The 24708-nt window shown below is 36.6% G+C and overlaps 1 protein-coding gene across 25 annotated transcripts in view; it reads right to left on the bottom strand.

Annotated features, from left to right (window-relative positions):
• Positions 1-7417: 7417 nt before the first annotated feature.
• Positions 7418-24708, bottom strand: part of Zfp638 (zinc finger protein 638) — a 119804-nt gene continuing 102513 nt past the window's right edge. For 12 of the 25 annotated variants that reach the window (XM_006505704.4, XM_017321434.2, XM_006505705.4 and 9 more), the window contains 8 exons: positions 22006-22043; positions 16860-18087; positions 16202-16267; positions 14380-15295; positions 12504-12605; positions 10215-10313; positions 9394-9512; positions 7418-7731 (listed from right to left, as the gene is read on the bottom strand). In XM_006505704.4, coding sequence (XP_006505767.1) covers positions 7666-7731; positions 9394-9512; positions 10215-10313; positions 12504-12605; positions 14380-15295; positions 16202-16267; positions 16860-18087; positions 22006-22043 — 2634 coding nt within the window. In that variant the 3' untranslated portion in view covers positions 7418-7665. Of the gene's footprint in view, positions 7732-9393; positions 9513-10214; positions 10314-12503; positions 12606-14379; positions 15296-16201; positions 16268-16859; positions 18088-22005; positions 22044-24708 lie in introns of those variants that run through there. The other 13 variants (XM_006505706.4, XM_017321429.2, XM_017321430.2 and 10 more) reach the window with 6 other exon arrangements.

The raw sequence follows: 24708 nt of genomic DNA, 5'->3' as shown, positions 1-24708 counted from the left end.
ATATACACATGAATGTAAATATATGCTAGAATACAAAGAGTGCTTTAGTTTCTCCATTCATTGCCAGCACTTTGTCTTACCACTAATTTTCATTTTTGCCATTCTCATAGGTTTGTAAGGACTGTCACCATGGGTTTAATTTTTAATTAATTTATGTTTTTTACATCCTGTTTTAATGTTTTCCTGCCTGTATGTATGTAAGCCATGTGTGTGTGCCTGATGTTCAAGAAGGTCAGAAGAGGGTGTTAGATTTCCTGGAACTGAAGTTAAAGACAAGTTGTGAGTCACTATGTGAGTGGGTGACAGAAATAAAACCGGGTCCTCTGCAAGAACAGCAAGTGCTCTTAGCCACAGTGCCATTTCTCCAGCCCACTAGTACAGTCTTTTTTTGTTTGTTTTGTTTTTTGTTTTTCAAGACAGGGTTTCTCTGTATAGCCCTGGCTGTCCTGGAACTCACTCTGTAGACCAGGCTGGCCTCGAACTCAGAAATCCGCCTGCCTCTGCCTCCCAAGTGCTGGGATTAAAGGCATGCGCCACCACCGCCCGGCACTAGTACAGTTTTTTTTTTTTTTTTTTTTGTTTTTGTTTGTTTTTTGTTTTTTTCGAGACAGGGTTTCTCTGTATAGCCCTGGCTGTCCTGGACCTCACTTTGTAGACCAGGCTGGCCTCGAACTCAGAAATCCGCCTGCCTCTGCCTCCCGAGTGCTGGGATTAAAGGCGTGCGCCACCACGCCCGGCCACTAGTACAGTTTTAATCTGCATTTCTTCAATGGCTAACAATATTGTTTAGTATTGATCTATATGTCAACTTTTGCAAACTATATGTAATGGTTTGTATATATGGTTGGACCAGGGAGTGGCACTATTAGGTGTGGAGCTGATGGAGTAGGTGTGTCACTGTGGGTGTGGGCTATAAGACCCTCACCCTAGCTGCCTGGAAGCCAGTCTCCCACTAGCAGCCTCCAGATGAAGATATAGAACTTTCAGTTCCTCCTGCACCATGCCTGCCTACATGCTGCTATGTTCCCACCTTGATGATAATGGACTGAATCTCTGAACCTGTAAGCCAGCCCCAAATATATGTTGTCCTTTATAAGACTTGCCTTGGTCATGGTGTCTGTTCACAGCAGTAAAACCCTAACTAAGACTATGTTTTGATGATTGCTAAGTACGCCACTTAAAACACACACCCAGTCTTTTTTGATAGGGTTTCACTTCTGATTTTGACTGATCTGGAATCTACTATGTAGACCAGGCTGGCCTGTTCAGCCTCTCTAGTGTTAGGATTAAAGGTGTCACCTTGTAGGGAAGAGCATATTCTCTAGCCCTTGTTAGGCTGTGATCTGCAAGTAGTTCCTATTAGTCTATCTGCTTTCTCACCCATTTAACTAGGTTCTATATAACTTATTTTAAGGTTAAAAAGGGTATTTATTAGGTCGGCTTACACAATGGTTAGTCCAATAATAGTTGTACATTGGAGAGGCCAAGATAGCAATCCCGATCTAGTCCTAAAGGCCTGCAACAAGTTTTGCTTTCTAGTAGTAACACACTCTTGATTATGACACTGATGTAGTCCGGGTTATTATTCCTGTGATGAAACACCATGACCAAAGCAACTTGGGGAGGAAATGATTTATTTGGCTCACACTTCCATCTATCACTGTTCATCATCTAAGAAGTCAGGCTAGGAAATCAAATAAGGTAGCAACTCAGATGCAGGGACTAGTGCAGAGGCCCGCCTAGGAGTGTTCATTGGCTTTTTTGCTCTCTTGGTTTGTCCAGTCTGCTTTCTTATAGAACTTGGACCACTAGCCCAAGGATGACACCACCCATAATTGACTGGGCCCTCCCATATCACTAAATAAGAAAATGCCCTACAGGTTCCCCTGCATCCTGATCTTGTGTAGGTATTTGGTTGCTATCTCTCAAATGACTCTAGCCTGTGTCAAGCTGACATAAAACTAACCAGTACAGACACACAGTATCAAACCCAGGTCCTCTGCAAGGCACACACCTAATCATCTCCCTACAGTCTCATATAGCCTAATGCTGGCCTTAAACTTCTGATTCTCCTGCATTAGCCTCTGACCTGCTAAGAGTACAGGTGTGTGCTACCATAGCTGGCTAGAATTTTCACTTCATAGATTATACACATTTAGGCACACTTATACCTGTCTTTTTTTTTTAAATAAAAATAGCAAACATACTGTATATATTTTGCTATTTGTGTGCAGAAAATATCAGTTTTTGTTTACTGAGTGCAACTTTACTGAAGAGTCTTATTGCCTTGAAGCTTTCTGGGTAGGCAATTATGTCATCTGTAAAGAACTACTTCACTTATAATCTGTCTGAGGCACAGCAGGGGAGGTGGAGAGAAAGAAACAAGTATATTTACTAGCTTATAGCTTACAGCTTATAGCTTATACTTGCTTATAGCTTATTGCCTAGCAGTGGGGAATGATTTTCTCCTGAGACCAAACTACAACAGTAAGTATGAGGTTAGGTACTATGGCTTCAGTGCCTCTTAAAGGTCCACAATTAAAGGCTTGTTCTGTGGAATGGTGAAGGTAGGAAGTGGAAGAACTTCTGGAGGTCTCCAGACAGTGGCATACCTTGAAGGGATGTGTGGAAACATGTCTGTCCTCTTCTGCTCTGGTTTTGCAACCTGTCCATTTTGTTCCTACCTATTCCTCGCCATGCTACTGTCTATTGATTGATGTTGGTTGTAGGTATCACAGTAGTAGAGAGAGGCTCACTAAGACGCTAAGCCTTCATTTTCCAAAGGAGCAGAGGGTCCAGCCTTCTTGGAAAAACAACCAATCCAGACTAGCTCACTCCAGTTACTTATATTCAGTCATTACACAAAATTAATTGGGGCTAGGAAAGAAAGGGTCCAACTACCAAAGTTACCCTGCCCTTGCTGCCCAAGAGAGCAGACAACCGACACAGAGCTCTCAGTCCCTTTTGACCATGGTTATCCATAATTCAAAGTAAGAACTCCAAGGTTTCCAGGAGTGCTTTAGGACCAAGGTTTCTGCATCTGCAAGCTTTCAAACAGCAACAAATGCAGGCTTTCCAGGGAGAAAACATTTTTTCAGGTTCAAACAGTTTCGAAACAATTTCTCAGCCTCTACTGATTAACCCAAACATAGCAAAGGGCTTTGCTGAAACATTTTACTCAAAGTCAGACCCAAAGGCTTTACTATACATGTCACTTAAAGCCAGACATACTTTACATAGCACTTCAACTGTTCTTTCTAAGATGAGCAGGAGCTAAGCCAGGAAGAAAAAAAAAATCCTGTTTTTAGTATGCAGGCTTTAAACATAAATAGACATTAAATTCTATCAAATGCCCTTTCTGAATATATATAATTTTCTTTAGTCTGCTCTTAAGAGTGAATTACATTGACTTTTTGATACTGGAACTAGTCTTACATGGTTGAAAGAGCTCATAAAATGAGTACTGTAAAACTTTTGAATACTTACAACTCTCCGCTGAAACCAACAGGGTTCAGACATCTCTTCTTGGTTTTGTTATGGTAGTGGCTACAAAGCCTGCTGGTGCTGCTCCCAACTTCACTCAGTGCTTGCCACAGGCTCACAATTGGATTAACTCTAGAGAGTGCTTTGTTTCATTAACTTTTCTATTGTATCTCTAATTTCACTACTTATTTTTGCTTCTGTTGGGTTTAATTTGCTCCAATTTCCAGCCCCCCCCCCTTTTTTTACTGGAACATTAGAGTAGGAGCTTACCTAGTTATTTTGAGATCTCTTTTCTTATTTAAGCATTTCACTATCTGCATGTGTGTTATCTAATCCTCATATGTTTAGTGGCTTTCTGTTTGTTATTCTGCTACAGGCACTTGTTGTGTGGAATGTGCTATAAATACCAATTAGACACAGTTGGTTGGTAGAGTTGCTTTTGGTCTAGATCTTAATTTATTACATGCTGCTTCACAAACAATGTAACTTGTCTTTACCTTGAGGCCCCCCTTTAATAATTATTTATTTCCTTTTGTGTTTAACTCTTCATATCTAAGCTGCCCAGGGAGCACTTAGAACAAGCTACACTGTCATGCAGTGCTTCATGCTCACGTTCTCAAGTAAGTCTCTAAGGACAAAGCATGTTTTATACACATATGGTCAATCAATATGCACACTCATATACAATCTTCTAAGTTCAGCACTTACCTCAGAAATCTAAATAGAGAAACCCAGTCTTGAAAAACAAAACATTTAAGCCTGTTGTCTGAGATATTAAGGTCCAGCTGAGTGCCTCATGTATATGTATTACGCAAATGTTCTATCACTGAATCAAATGCAGCCCTGAAAAAATATTTTTAATTATATAAAGGCCCACCATACAATCACAATGTATCAAATTTATTTGAATCTGGGTTCAGACACAGTTTTAAAAAGAATACTGTATGCATCTGTAACCTGAGAGGGTAGAGAAAAGGAAGGATCTCTTGGATTTGTTAGCCAGTCAGTATAGCTGAGACACTGAGCTTTGGATTTAATGAAAAGAACTATCTCAAAAATAAAGTGGAAGGGACAGAGACTGCTCTTCCAGAGGAAGCAGGTTTGATTTCTAGCACCCACATGGCAGCTCACAAATGCCCATAACTCTGACTCCAGGGGATCTAATACTCTCTTCTGGCCTCTGGGGTCATCAAGGCCTGTGTGTCTTAGTCAGGGTTTCTATTCCTGCACAAACATCATGACCAAGAAGCAAGTTGGGGAGGAAAGGGTTTATTCAGTTTATGCTTCTATACTGCTGTTCATCACTGAAGGAAGTCAGGACTGGAACTTAAGCAGGTCAGGAAGCAGGAGCTGATGCAGAGGTCATGGAGGGATGTTCTTTACTGGCTTGCTTCCCCTGGCTTGCTCAGCCTGCTCTCTTATATAACCAAGACTACCAGCCCAGAGATGGTCCCACCCACAAGGGGCCTTTCCCCCTTGATCACTAATTGAGAAAATGCCTTACAGTTGGATCTCATGGAGGCATTTCCTCAATTGAAGCTCCTTTCTCTGTGATAACTCCAGCTGTGTCAAGTTGACATAAAACTAGCCACTACAGCATGCTTGTCATGTAGATACACTTTTTACTTATAGATATTTTATTTTATAACATATATAGGTGAGTATGTGTACACATGAAGGTACACATGAGTGTGCATGTGAGGGTTAGAAGAAAACTTGTGGCAGTCAATTTTTTTACCATGAGGGTCCCAGGAATCAAACTCAGGTCTTTTGGCTCAGTGGCAAGCAATTTTACTTCCCGAGCTACCTCAATGGCCAAGAGATAGTGTACAAATGATACTGGAAGTAATTATGGGTAAGAACTGGAGTTGAGTTGGAAATAGGTTGGTTAATCAGTATAAGCATATGAAATTATGTTAATTAGTAAATGAACATAAATATCCCCCTTGTCTTCTTATTGGTTGATAGGTTTTTAGAATCAAGTAATACAAAACTCTAGTTTTGAACCTGCAATGTAGCTGAGATGACCTTGACCCACTGACCGTTCTGCCTAGCTGCTTGAGTGCTGGGTTTAAGACAAGGTTTATGAGTGTGCTTGGGATTTGAAACCAAGGCTTTGTGCAAGCTAGGCAAGTATTCTACCTACTGAGCTACACCCTCAGTCCCCATTACACTTGACACTGCTGATATCAAAGAAGCAGCTCTGGAAAGGCAAGTTTCTATAACATTCTCTAAGAGAGAGCAGTAAAGCTCTAAACTTTTATAGCAAGATGGCCCAATTCTGCTGCCAGGCCTGATGACATGAATTTCATCCCTAGGAACCGCATGCAAGCCATGATATGAATGTGCAACCATAGACTCGCATGACCTGCTTTTGCTTTGGTGTCTACTGGTGAAATGACAGAAACTTTGTAGAAGTGAGCATCAATCTAAAGTCAAATCTCCACCAGTAAGCAGAATCTGTTATGAACATACACTTCACAACCACGGCAAGATTAAAAAGGGATAAACATACTTCAATATTATCTGAAAACATCAAGAAGAACTTAAAAACAACAACAACAACAAAACCAACAAAAATCTTCTGCAACGAGAGTCTCATAAGGGAAAATTATTTGTGACACATAATTGCCATTATTGGTCATTAGAATGAAATAACCCCTTATCGCTTTCATGCTTTAGCAGTTCCTTTACACTTTCAAATCCTGGCACATTAAGAAAGTAGCCTTTAAGAGATAATTAAAAGGAAGTAAAATTTTCCTACTAGGCGCTAAGAATAAAGACCAACACTGCCGCAGACAGTGTCTAGGTTGATGAAGTCTAAAGCTTCCTTGGTTGCAAATATTGGCCTATTATTCTCCTACTATTTAGAATCTCTTCTTGTTACCACTTAACTGCAACAGCTTTGACGAGCGCAAGCCAACATTTTCCCCTTCACTTCCCTAGTTGGCTGCATGTATTTTGTAATGTTGCCTGGGCTGTGGTTAACTTTCAACAGAGTATGCAATTAGTTTGAAGGGCGGGGGGGTGGTGGTGGTGGTGGTATAATCTTCACTTTAAAAGCATTTAAAAATTATTATTTATATGTATGTGTATTTTATCTATCTGTATGTATGTGTACCATGAGCATGCCTGATGCCATGGAAATCAGAAAAGGAGGTTAGATTTCCTGGAACTGGAGTTAGATGGTTGTGGGCCACCATGTAGGTGGCTTAAAATCAAACCTGGGCCCTTAGAAAAGCAGCCAGTACTCTTAACGTCTAAGCCATTTCTCAAGCCCCAGATCTTCACTTTTTGTTGGCTGCGTAGCATAACCTTCTGTGCTATGGTGGGATGTACCTAAAGTGATATTTTCTGAGTTGTTATTTCTTTCTACTCATCCTTTTCCTATTATTACTTATACAGAAATGCTGAGGTATCGGAAACGAAACCAACTTCAAGCTAGCAGCTATGTCTGCAGTATTGACTGATCAGGAAGGATGGGATCTAGCACCTACTTAGAAAACATTCAGTTAATTTGTTTTTGAGACCTTTATAACTTTTTATACATTAAATTATTCAGATGTTTTAAAATCATATTTGGAAATTCATAGAAAGTAGAAACTGTTCTGTATATCTAAACTAATACTTCCATGATCTGGCAGGTCCTTTCTACAAACAGAAAAAAAAGTTTTCTAACACATATAAAAGTTTAAGCAGTATTTTACTCAATCCTCCCTTGGACAAACATGATGTCATCTCATTATGCAGAAAAACTGAACATATAAGAATCAGACCTATATACATGGATGGTTGAGACAAAGTAACATATCATACTATTACTTCCAGAAACACATGAACTGCCAAATACTCTAAATCCCAGGGTTGTGGAGAAGAGCCTTGTCTGTAACCAGAGGCAAGCAAGCCTTTACAAATCAACACAAACACAACAGTGTTGAAATATACAGTAGGAACATTTATTTAAACACTTCTAAAAGGTATTATCCATGCCTGATGATTTGATATAAAAATCAAACCCATCATATTTTCCCATCAGTTTCTCTACATCAAGGGCAATCAGAAATTTGTACAACATGAATATGCTTTTGAAACAAAAAAATTACAAATTAAATGATAACAAAAATACACAAATCAACTGGACCCTAAATGAATTTCTAATGAATTCTTTTCTCCTTTCCTCCATCACCTAGAGCTTCTTTCTTCAGTCTCATTCTGCTCCTTTTCCTTTCTTTGCTTGGCCATGAACTTCTGTTAAAAGCAATTTTCAATATGAAACATTTGTTAGATGATGCTTGCTATGTGTGCAATCCTAAGTGTATTTCATTATATTTATTTTAAAATTTAAATTTAAAGCAGTGTCTTAATTACATTCATTTCTTGCCCTATTCATCCTTCTGATATTTGATGGTATGCCACACATTATGCTTGGGGCTTGGGGGATTTAGTAGTAGATAGAAAAATAATGCATTTTTCCAAGTGTTTACACTATAATAAAGGAACCAAAGAGAAGCAAACCTGAAATCCGTGTAGGTGGCAGTAATTACTCTACAACTATAACAAGAAGGAAGGAGTAGTGTGGGGTGTGACCCGGTGCTCCAAGTCCTTGCTGAGCATGTGCCTATTCTTGGGTTCAATCCCTAGCACAACAAAATTAAATAGTAACAGAGAAACTAGGTAAAGTTGATCTTTTTGTGGATGTAGAACCAAGTTTACTTTCTTTTCTTTAATTTTGGTTTTGTGAGACAGGTTACTCTATGTAGTCCTGGCTGTTCTGAATTCACTATATAGATCAGGCTGTCTTTGAATTCAAGGTGATCTGCCTGCCTTTGCCTGCCAAGTGCTGAAATCGGAGTCCTAGGCCACGACAGTTGGCTTTTGGAGCTTGCTTTTTTAAGCAAAGGCCCTTCATAGTAGCTAATGTATGAGTAGAGACCAAAAGATAGGAAAAAGTAACCTCACAATAAGTTTGAGAGGGGCGCAGGATTAGTAATTAAGGGAATGGCACAATGGCATCTGAAGTACAAGAAAGAAAAAGAGTAACAAGACAGAGGTAAAGCCACAGATGAGGCAGGCTGTGCAGTCTCATAGAGCCACAGTCAGTGTGGATATTATTCCAAGGGCCATATGAAGCAGTTGCAAGATTTTAAATTATTCTTGATTTTTAAAGACAAGGTTCCTTGACTAGCCTTGAACTCTATCATTCTCAAACTCGAAATATCACCTGCCGCTGCCACCAGAGTATAGGACTAAAGGTGTATGATACCACATCTGGCCCCAGTTGAAAGATTTCAAATGGAAAAAAAAAGTAAGATTATAATAGGTTAAAAGCTTAAGAATAGTAATTTAATATAATAATGTGTGAGGGGTTAGACCTAGAATTAAACAAAGCGAGATGAAACTCTAGGCTCAAGGCCTGCTACGAGATATCTTGGTTTTAAAAGTTCAATACACAGACTATATTAAACAATCTTAGATAATTAGGAGCAGAACTACTGCTTCAACCATGGCTAAGACTAAAACTTTCTTAGAGCAGAACTTTCTCAAAACATATACAACAAAAAAAGAAAATAACATTTTTCTTCTGACTAGAAATTCAGAAACGTTAGTATGTTAATATGTACAAGCATTCGAAACAGAACATCAGGACAAGCAGAATCTTGTACTGTAAAGGATGTCCACAAGACACTACTGGCTTCCACAGTCTGTTCTACACAATGATATTGCTCCAGGAAAAAGATTAGGGCTAGAGACCACAGCAACACACAGCAACACAGGAAAGCAGGGATTTTTTCAATTTACGAGCAATGAACTGGAATAAATACCCAAGTTCTCACAAAGAAAGATATACGTTGGGCAGACTCATTTTAAATCAAAAGATGGTGACAACACTTGAAGATTTGTATGTGTTACCTCTGTATTTTGTTTATGACGTGTGCTCTTGCAGTGATTTGCCATTGCTTTTTCACCTGAGTAGAAGAGGGAGCAAATTGGACAGAAAAATCCAGCCTTCGGAACAAGAAAGTCCAAATCTAAAAGACAGAAAGAAAGACAAAGAGAAAACTCCATCAACAGTGTGTCAATCACTTTATCCAAATCTGGGGAGAACATTTAACACACAGTATTACCTCACCCCACCCCACCACACACACAGAACACACACTGCTATATACTTAAGACAGCAATGAAGTCACAAAACACAGATTTATTTTGAGGATCTTGAACCTAGGGCACTCTACTACTTAGCTCTATCCCCTAGCAGTTTAAGACATGTATCTTTAACAATATGTAATATATATATTGAGCGTCTCAAGAGAAGCCAGAATGCTAACGGCTTTGAATATACGTCGAAGAGTGAGAGAGTAGAAAACAAACATCTCAGAAACACCCTGTTAAGTTACAAAATGGAGAAGCAGCACAATGTTGGGCTGCTAAACAAGTAAAAGCCCTTCAACTCAGCATAGTAGTTGGCTGTAAGCAAAGTTTCCTATTAATAACTGGAGTTTTTGCTTGGGGAAGTATAACTCAGTTTTCACCATAACAGCAATTATAGTATAACAACAAAACAAGAAGCATATCCCAGCCTTCAAGAATGAAATAAAAACATCCATGCCAGGATTTAAAATAAAAAAAAAAAGTCCTAGAGAAGTTGTATTCAGGAACACCAAGCAAGGTTAACCTGCTCACTTCTGACTTCATGGGTATAAGAAAAACATGTCATTTTTTTACTTTACCTCCAGGGACATCAGATGTCATTGATTTGCCTACAGAAGAGTCTTGAGTCTTCCTGCGTTTTTCATCAGGTTCTGAATCCTTTAGTTCAGCGTCATCAACTAAAGTCATTAAAAGTTAAAGGAAAAACATGAAGTTATTTAAAATAGATATATTTGTCAAATTAACATTGGATATTCTCCATATTCCAAAACTATTCTTAAAACTCATTAAACTATGCCTTAGTTAATGATTCCTTGATCCAAGAAGCAAATGAGTAAATATAGATATATTCAATGGGTGTAGGAGATATACGGCTAAAGCCTATGTAAAATTTTATTGGTATAGCTCTAGAAAGGAGAAGGGTGACATAATTATTATTATTTTTAGTAGAAAATAGCGAGTTTCATAATATCTTTGTGATCTGCACATCGCTGTATTTCAATTGTATCTGCCCTTCTTTCTCTCAAATACAGTCCTGTTCTCATGATCTACTTAAATCTAGATTCTGCATGAAATAAACACAATCCTTTCGTCAACTCCCATCCCTGTCTCTTGTTCTCCCTCACAGTCCTCCTTTTAAGAGTCAAGTTCTGTAGACCTGACAGAGTCAATGTTAATTTATAAGGAGGCAATGCATGAGATTAATGGAAATAGGCACAAGCAAAGAGTAATTCTGTTCTAGAGTCAAATCTTAAGTCTATTAAGGGTGTACACAGCCTTTTTCTTGGCTCGATGGTCAAACAACTTATTCTCTCTGCCTCTGATCTCTTCTTTTTTCTTTACTCAAGTAATAAATTTTAACTTATTTATTATTGTATTTGCTCCTAGCATTCCAAAGGCACACACATGTTAATAATGGATTGATTATACACTACAGTATCTTATATAAAAGCTATATAATAACTAAGAGTAAACTAAAATAAATCACTTAAATTTAAAACTGAGTTGCAAATGACTTTCTGACATTATTAGGTCTTTTGAGGAAATTAATGGAAAAACAATTATTAAATGAACCATAAATAAATTACCTCTCCTATATTATTCAGTTGAGAAGAAGCAATTCTAAGCAACCTGGTGTCAAAGTTGACCTAACATACCAGAAATCTTTGATTAAAAAAAAAAAAAAAACCAAAAAACCTAAAACTTAAGGAATTCATATTAGGAGCTACTGGTGAGATAAAACTATTAACTACAGCTTACTGTAAAAAGTTGTTATAGAAAAGAAGGGATACCAGTTTGGGACATGATAAGCAGTAACAAACAATGCCAAGACCTCAAGACTAAAGTAAGAGAGGAAATATTTTTTAAATACCTGGATCAGTGATTCTCAGCCTTCCTAATGCTGTGATCCTTTAATACAGTTCCTCATGTTGTGGTGATCTCCAACCATAAAATTACTTTTGTTGCTACTTCATAACTATAATCTTGCTCCTGTTATGAATCGTAATCTAAGTAGTTTTTGAAGACAGAGGATTGCCACAGGGGTAGTGACCCACAGGCTGAAAACCACTATTCTATATGCTGTATTTTGTTGCTAGGGGAATTCCAAAGCCAACATTGATTTTTGTCCTCTAATGATATAGGAAGTTTGCTGTAGTTTATGTGTAAGGAGTCAATAAAGGTAAAACTCAAGGTGGCCATCAGAGAAGATTCATTTTCTTAGGTAAATATAAAAGAAAGCAGTGTGAGTTAGCTAGGTAATGGAGAAGGAAATATCGTCACCACTGGTCAGCAAATAAAATAAAGAGAGTTTTAATAGACGTTGGAGGAGGAAAGGAGGGTAGAGGGATCAGATTCAAAGAACTTTTCCTCAGTACTGCAAAGAAGATGCTGAAGGGATATCGTCACACTGGAAGACACTTTCCTTTGCCTTTCCTATCAATGCACTCTTAGAAATCAGGAATGACCTTAGTATTTTACTGTCAACAACAGGAAGGATATAGGATACAATGAAATATTAGATACAATAACAAGTTATTTATCGGTGACAATGTTCCTTATTTGCATCAACTTAAATATTATTAAGCATTCTGTTTTTTACAGGCTGGATGCCTGTAAACAGACAGTTAATAAATTATTGATCCCTGATGCTAGAACATGGTCACAATAACATCTTGTGAGTAATTTCCACAAATATTTTTTTGTTCTATTGTCACTGTTCCAAAATCTCTCTAAATTATGAAGAAAGAAGTTTACAAGGCTCTTCTAAGCCTGGCTGCTGCCTTTCTAGTTTCTTGCCTGGTTATATGTCAAAGCTCTATCATGATCTCATGTTGTGTGTTTTTTCCCCACCCGAATAGCCCCTTTACCTCCTTCACTCATTTGGAAGGCCTCTTCGCCTTTTGTTGGTTCTGCCACTTTTTGTGAGGGTGATGATTTCCCAATTCTAACTCTCTTCATTGGCGTTTTAGCTTTAAAAAGAAAGCCTAATTTATTGCTTCATTAACAGTATTTAAATTGCTTGAAATTTAGCATATTAAACTATCTAGAAATTCTAATATTTGTTGCAAAAAACTACCTAAATTTGGGGAGATTGCCTTGTGTTTCTGAGACAGGGTCTTTCTTTAGTTAGGTTCTGTTGTTGTTTGTTTTGCTTTGTTTTGTTTTGTTTTGTTTTGTTTTGTTTTGTTTTGTGAGACAGAGTTTCTCTGTATAGCCCTGGCTGTCCTAGAACTCACTTTGTAGACCAGGCTGGCCTTGAACTCAGAAATCCGCCTGCCTCTGCCTCCCATGTGCTGGGATTAAAGGCATGGGCCACCACCGCCCGGCTCACAGGGACTTTCTTATGTAGCTGAAGCTGAGTGCTAGATTACAGGCATGTGCCAGCACACACAGCAGAGAAACTTAACACTAAATAGAAATCTATGTTAAAAGGCAGTTTAGTTAGAATAACATGTTTCCATTTGTGTTCTGAAAAATTGTCCCTTCCTATTCTTTTCACAGTATGGCTTTATACTTTCCCCTGAATTGTTGCCAATCCAAAAAGATGTTCCTGATATTCCATTCTTAGTTTAGTTAAATATTTCAAGGTATTCTCTCTCTCTCACCCTCCCCCCCCCTCTCCCTTCCTTCCTTCCTTCTCCTTCTTTCTCCTTCTCCTTTCCTTTCTTTTTTCTTAAATCAGGGTTTCTCTGTATAACAAACAGCCCTGGCTGTCCAGAAACTGACTCTATAGACCAAGCAGGCCTTGAACTCAGAGGACTGCCTGAGTAGCCCCCTGAGTGCTGAGCTTACAGGCCCACACTACCACTACCTGGCTTGCTTTTTTTAACTTTTACAAAGTAGACATTTATTAACACATTAAATAGCTTCATTTATAACATCTAAGGAAACAAAATAAACTACTATTTGAATTCCTTCTCATCAGGGTGACTTATTTTGTAACATATTATGGCGACTGAGTTCAAAGTTTTCTAAATGGAAATTAATTTGGTCTCTCTCATGTCCTATAAGCAAGCAAGCTGCTCCATTATGCCATACCATCAAAATATTATGCTATGCCAAGTGTGGTAACTCTCACCTGTAATCCTGGCACATGGGAAGGAAGAATATCCTGAGTTCAAGTCTATATTCTGAGTTCTAGGCCAACATGAACTACAGAGTCAGACCTCATCTCAAAAGACCAAAATCTTCCAGGTATGGTTATTCACACATTTAATTCCAGTACCCAGAAAGCAGAAGCAGAGATAGGCTGATTTTTGTGAGTTCAAAGCTGCCTGGTCTACATTCCAGGTCTAAAAGGTTCACACAGTGAGACCTTATCTTAAAAAACAAACAAACAAACAAACAAACAAAAAAATAATTTGTCCTCCTGCTTGTCCTAAACCTAAGTTTAAGCTAAAAGTGAGAGGCACTGTAATGTGAACAGTATTCTCCTCTTTAAAAGCTTGTTCCTCCATCCATAACACAATGTGTTCACTGAAGCTCTACACTGGCTGGTTCACTTTGTCTCCCAGTTTTGACATCCTTTCTTGAGGTTTAACAACTTGGGACAACCTGTGTTCTGTAAACTAAATGTGTGCAACCAACACCTTGTTTCTGTGGAAAACAAAGTTCTGTGGAGTGGTTGTAACTGCCACCTTACAGAATTTCAACAGAATGACATTATTCCTACTGTGGCACTGTGTTCATAGTTTTAAATGTAATCTCATGAAACAGAAAAAATGAATACTTTCAAGTATCTACCTGCCAAATGTCTTTCAGGCATGGTTTTCAGATCTTTTTGTGTAACAGTTTCACTTCCTGGACCTACTTGGGAGAAAGAATCAAGCTTTGACTTCTTTGGGTCCACAGCTCTCCTCTTTCTATTTCCTTTTTTATCTGTATGGTGCTCAATTTTGCCTCGTGCTAACTCAACTTTTGAATCATTGTCTCCATCTTCCTCATCTCCAACTTCATCCACAGTAACAAAATTCAGCTCTTCTTTAAGGTTGTTAAAATCAGCCAGAGAGTTTTCATCCTCTTCAGTTACTTCATCCAAAGTCATTAAGTGAAAATCACTGCTGTCATCCTGTATTTCATCTACAGTAACTAAAGTGGAAGGGTCTTCAGGCATCTGGGAAGAAATGAACCCAATAGAATCCCTTTTATCTCTTTTAGCATTCAAAGTAGCAAAAGTTATGTCTGCTGACTCTTCTACTTCTCCAATTTCATCCACAGTTACCAAGCGTTCCTGTTGTAGATCTTGTTCTTCAGCCATCGACAGGACAGTAACATCTTTAGGTCCACTGTGGGGAATGCAATCATCTTGGTCAATTAGTTCATCTAAGGTAAGAAGGGAGTTGGAATTTTTTACCATTTCTTCCATATTGAGCTCTTCTTCATCAATGACTTCATCCACAGTGACTAGAGCTTGCACAGTTGCATCTTCTTCCTCCCCTATTTCATCTAATGTTACAAAGGACAATTCTCCCTCAACACTGTGAGGGACAGAAGTTTTCCCCTTTTTCTTTTTTAAGTTAAGTTCAGGGGAAGGAGAAATTTTGAGGGCTTCCTTTCTTTTTCCTTTTAATGGATTCTGCTTGGCTTGAGAAGGATTTACTTCTTCTATGACTTCATCCACAGTAACAAATTCATCCAAATTAAATGTAAATAATGGTTCCTGTTGGAGAGTTAAGAATCAGTACTGTGAACTATGACCACTGGCTAAGTCATAGTTAACTAATATGCAGATCATCTGTGAGAATTTCTACTCTAAAGACACTTCCTAATACTAAAATAAAATTAATGTTGTATTTTAAAAGGTTCCAAAGTGATAAGGCTAGGAAGATGGCTAAGTGGGTAAAAGTGCCTGGCACCAAGTGCAACACCTGAGTTTACTATCCAGGACTAATTGTATAAGGAGAAAAGTGACTCACACAAATTGTCCTCTAACCTCCATGTATGTAAGAGTATTATATACATTCAAGAATATGCATACACAGCACACAATTAATTTTAAAATAATTTATACTTTAAAGCTACATTTCAAACACTTGTCTAAACAATTGTCATACAAAGAATCTGCTCTTCCATATGTTAATTATCTAGCAAATTTTCACTTACTAGACTCTTAAAAGTACCTCGAAAATAAAGAGTAAATAGTTAACTATACCAATTAATTTATATGTATTTTTAACTTATACAATACTAAGAAAGTTTGAAGCTTATATTGATAAAACCCTAAGATTAATAAGACTTCATAGCTAATATAATTGTATTTGAAAACATTATTTTAAAATTGATATTATAGTAAAGACATTTCTAGCAGGTTCTGGCATTTTGCTTGCTGTCAATGAACCACAACTAGCACACAGAGCATATAAAACTGTTTAGTCTACCACAGCAACAGCACCAGAGAATTAGTGGCAAGATAGAACATGAAGCATTTCACTTCAATCCTATGTTCTACACCACCCACTCTCTTAACTCCCATGCTAACTATGAAAAAGTGAGGGCACGTGTATTAAGACAGATGGGTGCTGCTGTGGAAGAATGGATATAGAGAATGTGAATATTCTCATTTTACCTCTTTCGATTTGGAACTTCTATCTGTAGTACTTTTAGAATTCTTAGTGTTCTGCAAAGCCAATGCCTAAAATATTAAGAAATACAGAAAAAAAAGAATTTATACCTAGGTTATTAATGTTCTTTAAGAAAAGAGAAAAAACTTAATTAGCAAATATCAAAATATGGTCAAACATGTTAAGCAAATAAACAAAACTAAGTCAATAATCATTTAATGGTATATGCAGTCTCTAAAAGCTATAGCTAAATTCAGTTTCTAAGATCTTTTTTCCTCTTTGCCCACAATGTCTAAGTTTAGGCAATTAGTGAACTAATAAAGGAAGTTTCAATTTCAGAGGAACAAGAATGCCAAATGATCATCCTAGGAGCCACTGCAGACACATCCTTCAAATCACAATCATTGTTCTGACCAAAGTTTAATTCAGCTACATTTGTGACCATGTAATACTTCTCAAGTGTGTGAGTAAATGGGAACTTTGAGCTCAGTACTCCAACTGTCTACTGGCTTATATCAATGGAATTGTTTCAGACAGGGAAATGGGAGCTTGGGGCTAGAGTGAAGAGATGAAAAAACATGAACCAAAACTACACTTCCTACTTTACAGCTACAGCGCTATGCACGTCAAAGGTACACCGAGCCATTCTTCTACTCTCCTCACCTTATTGTTGCTGTCATCCCGTTTCATGATGGGAGGTTTAGTCTCTGTTTCCTGAGACTGTTTTGTTATGTCCTTGTAATCCACTTTAGAATCCTTGCACTGAAGGGCTGAGATCCTTCCACTGCACCCTCTGTTAACACCAATCTGAGTGGGTTTGGATTTACTGTTGCTTTCTGCCAAGCCTGATCTGGTATTTTTAAGCAGACCAAATTCCTTGGCTGAAACTTTCTTTTCAGCCTTTATTTGCTCTCTAAGCACAGGTTTTGGGAAGGTGCTGTGACTTTCAGTTTTTGAAGGTGTACTTTTTGCTTTAGGAGAAGAGACCACAGTAGCCTTGATGCTTGATTTACTACTATATACATTTGATACAGTCAGCACACTACTTTTACCAGTTTCATCAGGCTTACTGGTCTGATCCACTCCTTTAGTTGGGTCTGCCTTGATTACAGAACTTTCAATTGGCTTTTCTCTTATTGCTGCTATAATCTTCTCCAATTTTTCTTTAAATATGATAGCTTCATTCTTCTCAGCCTTCTCTGTTTTTACTTGTAAATCCATTCTGGTCTCCTTAACATTAAATTCATCTTCCTCCTTTTCATCCAAGATAACTTTTTCAGCAATATCCTTTTTGCTCACAACCTTCTCATCTTCAATGTAACTTCCTGGTGCTTGGGTCACATTACAAGCAGATGGCAGTACTTCTGAAACAGTTTCATGTTTATCCACTTCAGCTATGGCATCTACCATAGGCTGTACAATTCCAGAAAATATATCTTCTGTTTCAGATGGAGAATCTTCTATAATTCCCTTGATGTTCCTTTCTTCTATGAAGACACTGTCAGATACTGCTAATTCAGTTTCAGGGTTTGTAACTTCTGCCTCTTCCTTTTCAAAGTCACTGGTGTACATCTGCTGGTTTAAAGCAGACTCATCTATATTTTCACTGAATAACTCAATATTGGCTGGAGTGGATGCTACAAGAGGAATTTCTATGCTGACCTCTGCTCCTTGAGCTTCAAGTTCTAGTGTTTGAATTGCAAAGTCAGACTCACACAATGCTTGTTTGGGTTCTTCCTTACCAAGTTCTTCCTGATGCACTGAAGTTTCTGTTCCAATATTGGAAGTAGTTTCTTCTTCAACCTCACTAGGTTTAACAGAGGAACTATCAGCTGCTGTTTGTACCTCACTTTCATCAACAGGACTGTTTTTCAAGTCAGGGCTAAAAGTACTTAAAAACAAACAAAAAGAACACAAAACAAACAAAAATCAAACTATGATGAGAATTCAATCATTGTAAATAACCCTGTTGATGCCAACTGTACAGGTTTCCTAATGCACAAATGATAAGCACTGGGAAATCCAGCCAATCAGCATTCAAGTGGCTAAGATGTTCTGATGGAAATACACAAGGGGAACAATATAAGAGAGCTTCTTTTTAATTCAAAGGAAACAATAGAAAAACTAGGATTGTTAGTATCTTCCTTTTTCTTGTGTAAGTTAACAATTTTTCATTCCAAGTTTGTACCTGAAAAGGCTGAACATCTCAAATTATTATTAGACTCTATTAAGACATCTCAAATTACTATTAGGCTCTTTACTCGTACAGAGTGTGTACGGTTTTACAATAAAGCTGTGATCTATGCATGTGAACTTAAAATGGCTACAGAACTTCCATAAAATCAACATGAAACTGGCATGGAGGGAAATGCCACTTAACCATTTTACCTCCTTTTTGAATACAAAAGACCTACTTTAAATTTTCTAAAAGATGTGCTTATGAATGATAACATTTAAAGAAACCTTTCTCTAGAATCACCTAGGTAGCTTTTGGAGATTTAAAATTATAAGTAAAACTGTTAGAACCACCAAAACACGAAAATATACTCTTACTAAAACCAACCAAACCACTCATTTAGTTATAATATATTTCAATTATCTAGATGAACTAAAGAAAATACATGGCCAACTGTATGTAAGAGAGATCATGTCTAATACAGTCATAAAGTGTATTCATGTAATTTTGTTAGAAGTGGTTGAGTTGGAGAAAAACACCAGAAAGGGCACATGTTATATTATTATAGTCAGTATTAACTCTTTGTTTCCAAGGAGAAGATAAACTGTTGTTTCTGACATGCTTTTCAGAGGATAGCCACATGTCTATCTGTGTCCTATATTACTTTTATTTCAGAGATTTCAAAAAGGTGCTATTTGCCACGACCAGGGTCTAGTCATTTCATCAAATAAATTGGTTCTCGCAGAAGAACAGCTGTAAGTTTATAAATAAACACACTGTTCCCTGTGAAGCATGAGAGGTTTAAGATGAACAACTAGGGATCATAGATCATTATAACAATATATAGTAATTTCTTTATAAGCTATTTAGCATATTCAAATGCTCCCATCTTAAATTTTTGATATCACTAACACTGGAGATACCAACAGCTGATATTAGTTCAAAACTCCTGGAACTAGAATAGAGTCTGTGGCCAAGCACAAATATTAGAAGAAACAACTGTGACATTCACAGTTACAAGATTCATATCTATAATAAAGAATAAACTCAAATTCCTGCCTCATTAGTGAGCTATATATTGATCCTAACAATTTATAAATTGAACTATATAGAAAACTATATAGAAACATTCAAGTCTGAACAAACATGAAGATTTTTAAAAAATATCATCTGAAAAATGTAACATGGCTTTCTCAATTACCACATTTAAAGTATATAAAAAGTTAGTATCATCTATACAAGGAGCAACTACACAGTTCCACATTTGAAACACAGGTCTGTTTGTAAAGATGGTTCAATTACATATTTTGCTTCTATGACAGTCATTTTAAAGTTATGCATATGTATGTATGTATATGTATGTATGTGTATGTATGTATGTATGTATGTATGTATGTATGTATGTATGTGCAGGAAGCCATGGAGGCCAGAGGAAGGCACTGCCTTTGGAGCTGTAACTGCACGAAGTTGTGAGCCTCCATGTGGGTGTGAGAAGTTGAACTTGGGTTCTCCAAAAGAACAGGTGCTCAACTGTGGAGCCATCTCTCCAGCACTTAAAGACTGTGGAAGTCTTTAAGAATTATAGTGTTTTCTTCACAGATATTATTTTAACAAAAGTAAGTATCTGTTCATTAGCTATAATGAAGGAGAGTTTCAATGCTGATGATCAATTTAGTTTGGAATGCCAGTGAGATGTCAAATAAATTACATTATTAAGACCAGAGTTAAAAAGACAGTTTTGTTTGCTTGTTTTTGCTTTTAAGGAATGAAAGGAAAACAGTCACATTCACAAAATAAAAGAAAATTTCCAGAAAGGAAATTAGTTAATATACAGTGATTCAATTAGTACACAGTGATCCTACTCCCCCACCCACCCACCAATTCAGAATTTCCAAGAAGGAATACTATAAAAGCTAGACATGGGGATCAAGGACCACACTGCAATGCACACATCCCAAGACATTTTAGGATAAGATTTAACAGAAAAAAATTAATTTGAGAGCTTCACCAGGTATTTCCCAGCATTCTTATTTAAAGTCATAATCAAATGACACATAAATAGGATATGTATGGGGAGGATTAATGAAGGATAATGTAAGTTATTACTAAGCTATAAATGCGAAATTTCCCCTAAGCAATCTGTGATTAGAATTTACATTAATGAGAAACAAAAGAATTATACTTTAAGGTAATCTGGCAACCACATTTACTTTTAAAAGACTCAACATTTAAAGCAAATAACAACAGCACTTTTTTTTGGGAGGGAGGGTATAAGCTTACTCCAAAAGTAATGTTAAATACTGTGGCCATATCCTACATTTTTTTTAACAATTTATTTATTTTATATATATGAATACACTGTCACTGTCTTCAGACACATCAGAAGAGGGTATTGTATCCCTTTACAGATGGTTGTGAGCCACCAAGTAGTTTCTGAAAATAGAACTCAGGACCCCTAGAAGAGCAGTCACTGCTCTTAACTGATGAGCCATCTCTCCAGCCCTCCCACATTTTTTATACACATATTTTTCTCTCTGTATTACATGGCAGAAAAAAATTACATTGGAAGAATTTTTTTAAATCAAATTAAGATTAGAAACTATTTCTAAACATATCAATATTTTGAGTTTTTAAAGGGAAACAAAACCAATAAAAACAGACAACTCACTGTTTCTGATAAAAACAAGTTTTTGCAGATTAAAAAAATTACAAAACAGAATACACAAAAATGAATTTTGGGGAAAATCTATTTCTTGTTACCAACAGAGCAAACTGTAAGCCTGTCTGTATGACCTTGTATGGTATTGTAATTTACTGAGCTTTCTGTGGACTTCAAGAATGTGGTGTCACACACACCACAACCTAGAAGCGGGGCTCATGAGTTACCATTGTAGTTTCAGATGCTCATAGTCATTTCAACAACCCAAAATAGTCTCATTTTATAACAAACTAGTTAACGAGAAGAAATCTTATAAGACATTGTTTGCAAAGTATCAAATAGTTACTTTTCTATTTAAACATTTTCAAATTATTATTTTACACTTGTAAGATTTTAAAATATAGACTAATAAACAGTAAACACCATGGCTAAAACAAATACTTGACTTGGTAGTTTGAAGAGACTCTGAAAAGCAAGCTTCATTAGTGGATACAAAGTAGTATTTTTTTGGACAAATATTTCCATTCCATACTTTAAAACAGTCTAAAATTGTACCAACTTAAAAATATACACTGAACATTGTATTTTTATTTTAAGCTAATGAAATTTTAAAATTGAAAATATAAAACTGTATTTAGCTATTTTGGAACAGAAAAATCTAGTAAAGAGCATGTCATACTTATCATGGATTAAACTGCCCAGGATAGTTTACAAAGCATAAAGAAGGAACATTTTTATATATGATTCCAATGGCTTATACATGCAGTTTCTCTTAGTCAATAAACACCTGAGTGAGTTTAAATATAGGCATCAACCAAAACAAACTAAGGCCAAACAGAACCCAAAAGTAAAAGGACAACAGCTTACACATAAACAAAAGGAACAAGTAAGGTAGGAACTTTCTGGACATAGTTACTGTAAGATACAGAAATATTTAACACAAAAAATGAAGGAAACAACCTAAAGCAACATACCTTCCTTTTCCTAGTTCCAGATCATTCTTCCTTTGAACCTGCAATATAATTCACATTTTATTAGAGGTTATTCTAGTGGCTCTTTAGTATTTAGTAAAATATAGGTAACAAAAGTAAAAAGAAGGTTATCCCTTTTTTTAAAAAGTTAACTTCTATATCTACATAACTTATATTCCAGAAATTATTTTCTTATTAAAACCTGCTGCTAAGTTATACAGAATAAGTCCAACTACCAATTTATGAGATAAGACAGATATGACAAGAATTTGTAAAATCTAAAAGCCTGAAAATAACATCTTTTACTTAGAATGAAACCAATAAATACAACAAATTCCTTGTAGATTTGATTTTAAAGATTTGTATTTATAAGGAAAACTTTTTATAAAGCATCCCACTAAATTGGGCATAGTACAGGCCCATAATCCTAGAGCTTGGAAGGTGTGAACTCAGGAACTTAACACCAGCCTAGGCAACTTAAAGCAAATCTTCAAAACAATATAAAGACTTCCCTGATTAAACATGGAGAAGTGGGGCTGAGAAGATGGCTAAATTTAAAAAGTGCTTGTCATGCAAGTACAAGGATGTGAACTCACATTCGTAACACAAATCTGAGAAAAATGGGGAGCAGTAATATGCTTACCATCTCAGTGCTGGGGAGTGTGTGTGCGTGTGTGTAGGGGACTGAGACAGTAAGACTCCTGGGTCTTGTTGTCTAACTTGTTAGTCTAACTCTAACACTGAGACAACTTATGTCAGAAAAAAAAAAAGAAGATAGAAAAGCAATTGAGGAAGAAACTGAATATCTACCTCTAGCTTCTACACAGATGTATACACATAAACACACACACCAATAAATGCTACAGTAGTAATCCTTTTAAATATTATCTGAGACCCCAAAAAGCAATGTTATGGAAGACCAAAATCAAGGGCTCAAATGCGCTGTATAAGAAGTTAAAAAAGATTGCAGGGACAGTAGGAAGGTTTGAGTCAATCGAGACAAAAGTTAAGAGAAGAAATAATGTGAATGTGATCAAAACACATTTATGAAATTCTAAAGGATTAACAACATTTTTAAAAACAATAGCTTTTAGGTTTAAAAAGAAATCACTTCAATGATTTTTACAGTAGGACTATTGATACCTCTTAGAAACATTTTATATTCAAGCAAGTAGAGGTAAGAGAACAGTGTGAGACAACTTGAATGGGAATGCAGCCCAGGAACTGAACTCAGGGTGGGCTAAACTCAAGTGCTCAGGCTCTTTACTGAGCAAGCTTGCTAGCCCAGAAATTCTTCCATCACCAGAAACATACTAAGGCCTTTGCCATTGCCTGGCTGCATAAAAATATCTTCACTCTATTTTTATACAGCTTTCTTCCTATTTCTTTCAAGTTTTCTAAACTTGAAAGGGGTTATAACTTACCATTTTAATATACATAATTCTCCATCTGTGTCTGTCTCTTATGTGAGGAAATGCGTATGTTGAGGCAGGATTTTGTGTAGTTCAGGCTAATCTTGAACTAATACTACTCTCTTGTAAGTGTTGGAATTATAAGAATAAGTCACCATATCTAACTTTTTAATTCATTTTAATTTTCATTTGTCTTCACAGTACTTTTTAATCATCTGGTATTTTATTACTTGATATATTTATTATACACATGTACACATTATCTTTTTTCAGTTAATTCAAGAATTTAGAAAGATTAGCAAAAAGCATAGATACTAAATATAAGGTTCTAATATTTAGTCCTGCTACAGAAACACAATGGCACTATTAAAACACACACACACACAAACACACACACAAATCTGATTTTGATTTCTTTTTTGGTTTTTCATGCCACAGTTTCTCTGTGTAGCCGTGGCTGTCCTGGAACTTGCTCTATAATAAAGAATGTCTCTGCCTACCAAGTGCTAGGATTAAAGGTGTGTGTCACCACACTCAGCATAGATTTCTTTTATTTTTTTTAAAGACTTATTTTATTATATGTAAGTACACTGTAGCTGTTTTCAGACACACCAGACATCATATTTCATTACAGATGGTTGTGAGCCACCACATGGTTGCTGGGATTTGAACTCAGGACCTTTGGAAGAGCTTAACTGCTGAGCCATCTTTCCAGCCCTAGATTTCTTTTAAAGATGTATTTATATTATTTTTCTACTTATATTCTACTATACAGCTATGTAAATTAAGAAGATGTAAAATTTGCTTTCTTATACAATACACTCTCTAAAAACATAATAAACACAAATAATTTTTTTTCCTTTCAGAAAGCAATAATGGATCAAATACAGCACCTGCTTCTACAGATAATCATAGTAGCTCTATCAAGTCTCTCTCTGGTTTTCTTTTTTTTTTTCTGAGACAAGGTTTCTCTCTGTAGCCCTGGCTATCCTGGAACTCGTTCTGTAGACCAGGCTGGCTTCTAATTCAGAGATCCACCTGCCTCTGCCTTCCAAGTGCTAGGTTTAAAGGCATGCACCACGGCGGCGCCACCACCTCCAACCAGTTTATACAAAGTCTCTTTTTAAGTCTGTATCCCAATGAAATTTCAAAATTACTAATTTATATCATTCACTGTTCCTATAATGATAAAAACTGTAAGAGATTAAATCATTTTTTATAATAATCAATATAAAGAAATATCTGAACTCAGAAGAAGTCTGACTACTATCTGTGCCTATTCTTGGAATTACAC

This window comes from Mus musculus, chromosome 6, assembly GCF_000001635.26.
Source record: "Mus musculus strain C57BL/6J chromosome 6, GRCm38.p6 C57BL/6J".
Lineage (NCBI taxonomy): Eukaryota > Metazoa > Chordata > Mammalia > Rodentia > Muridae > Mus > Mus musculus.
This window is presented reverse-complemented; position numbering and strand designations above follow the sequence as displayed.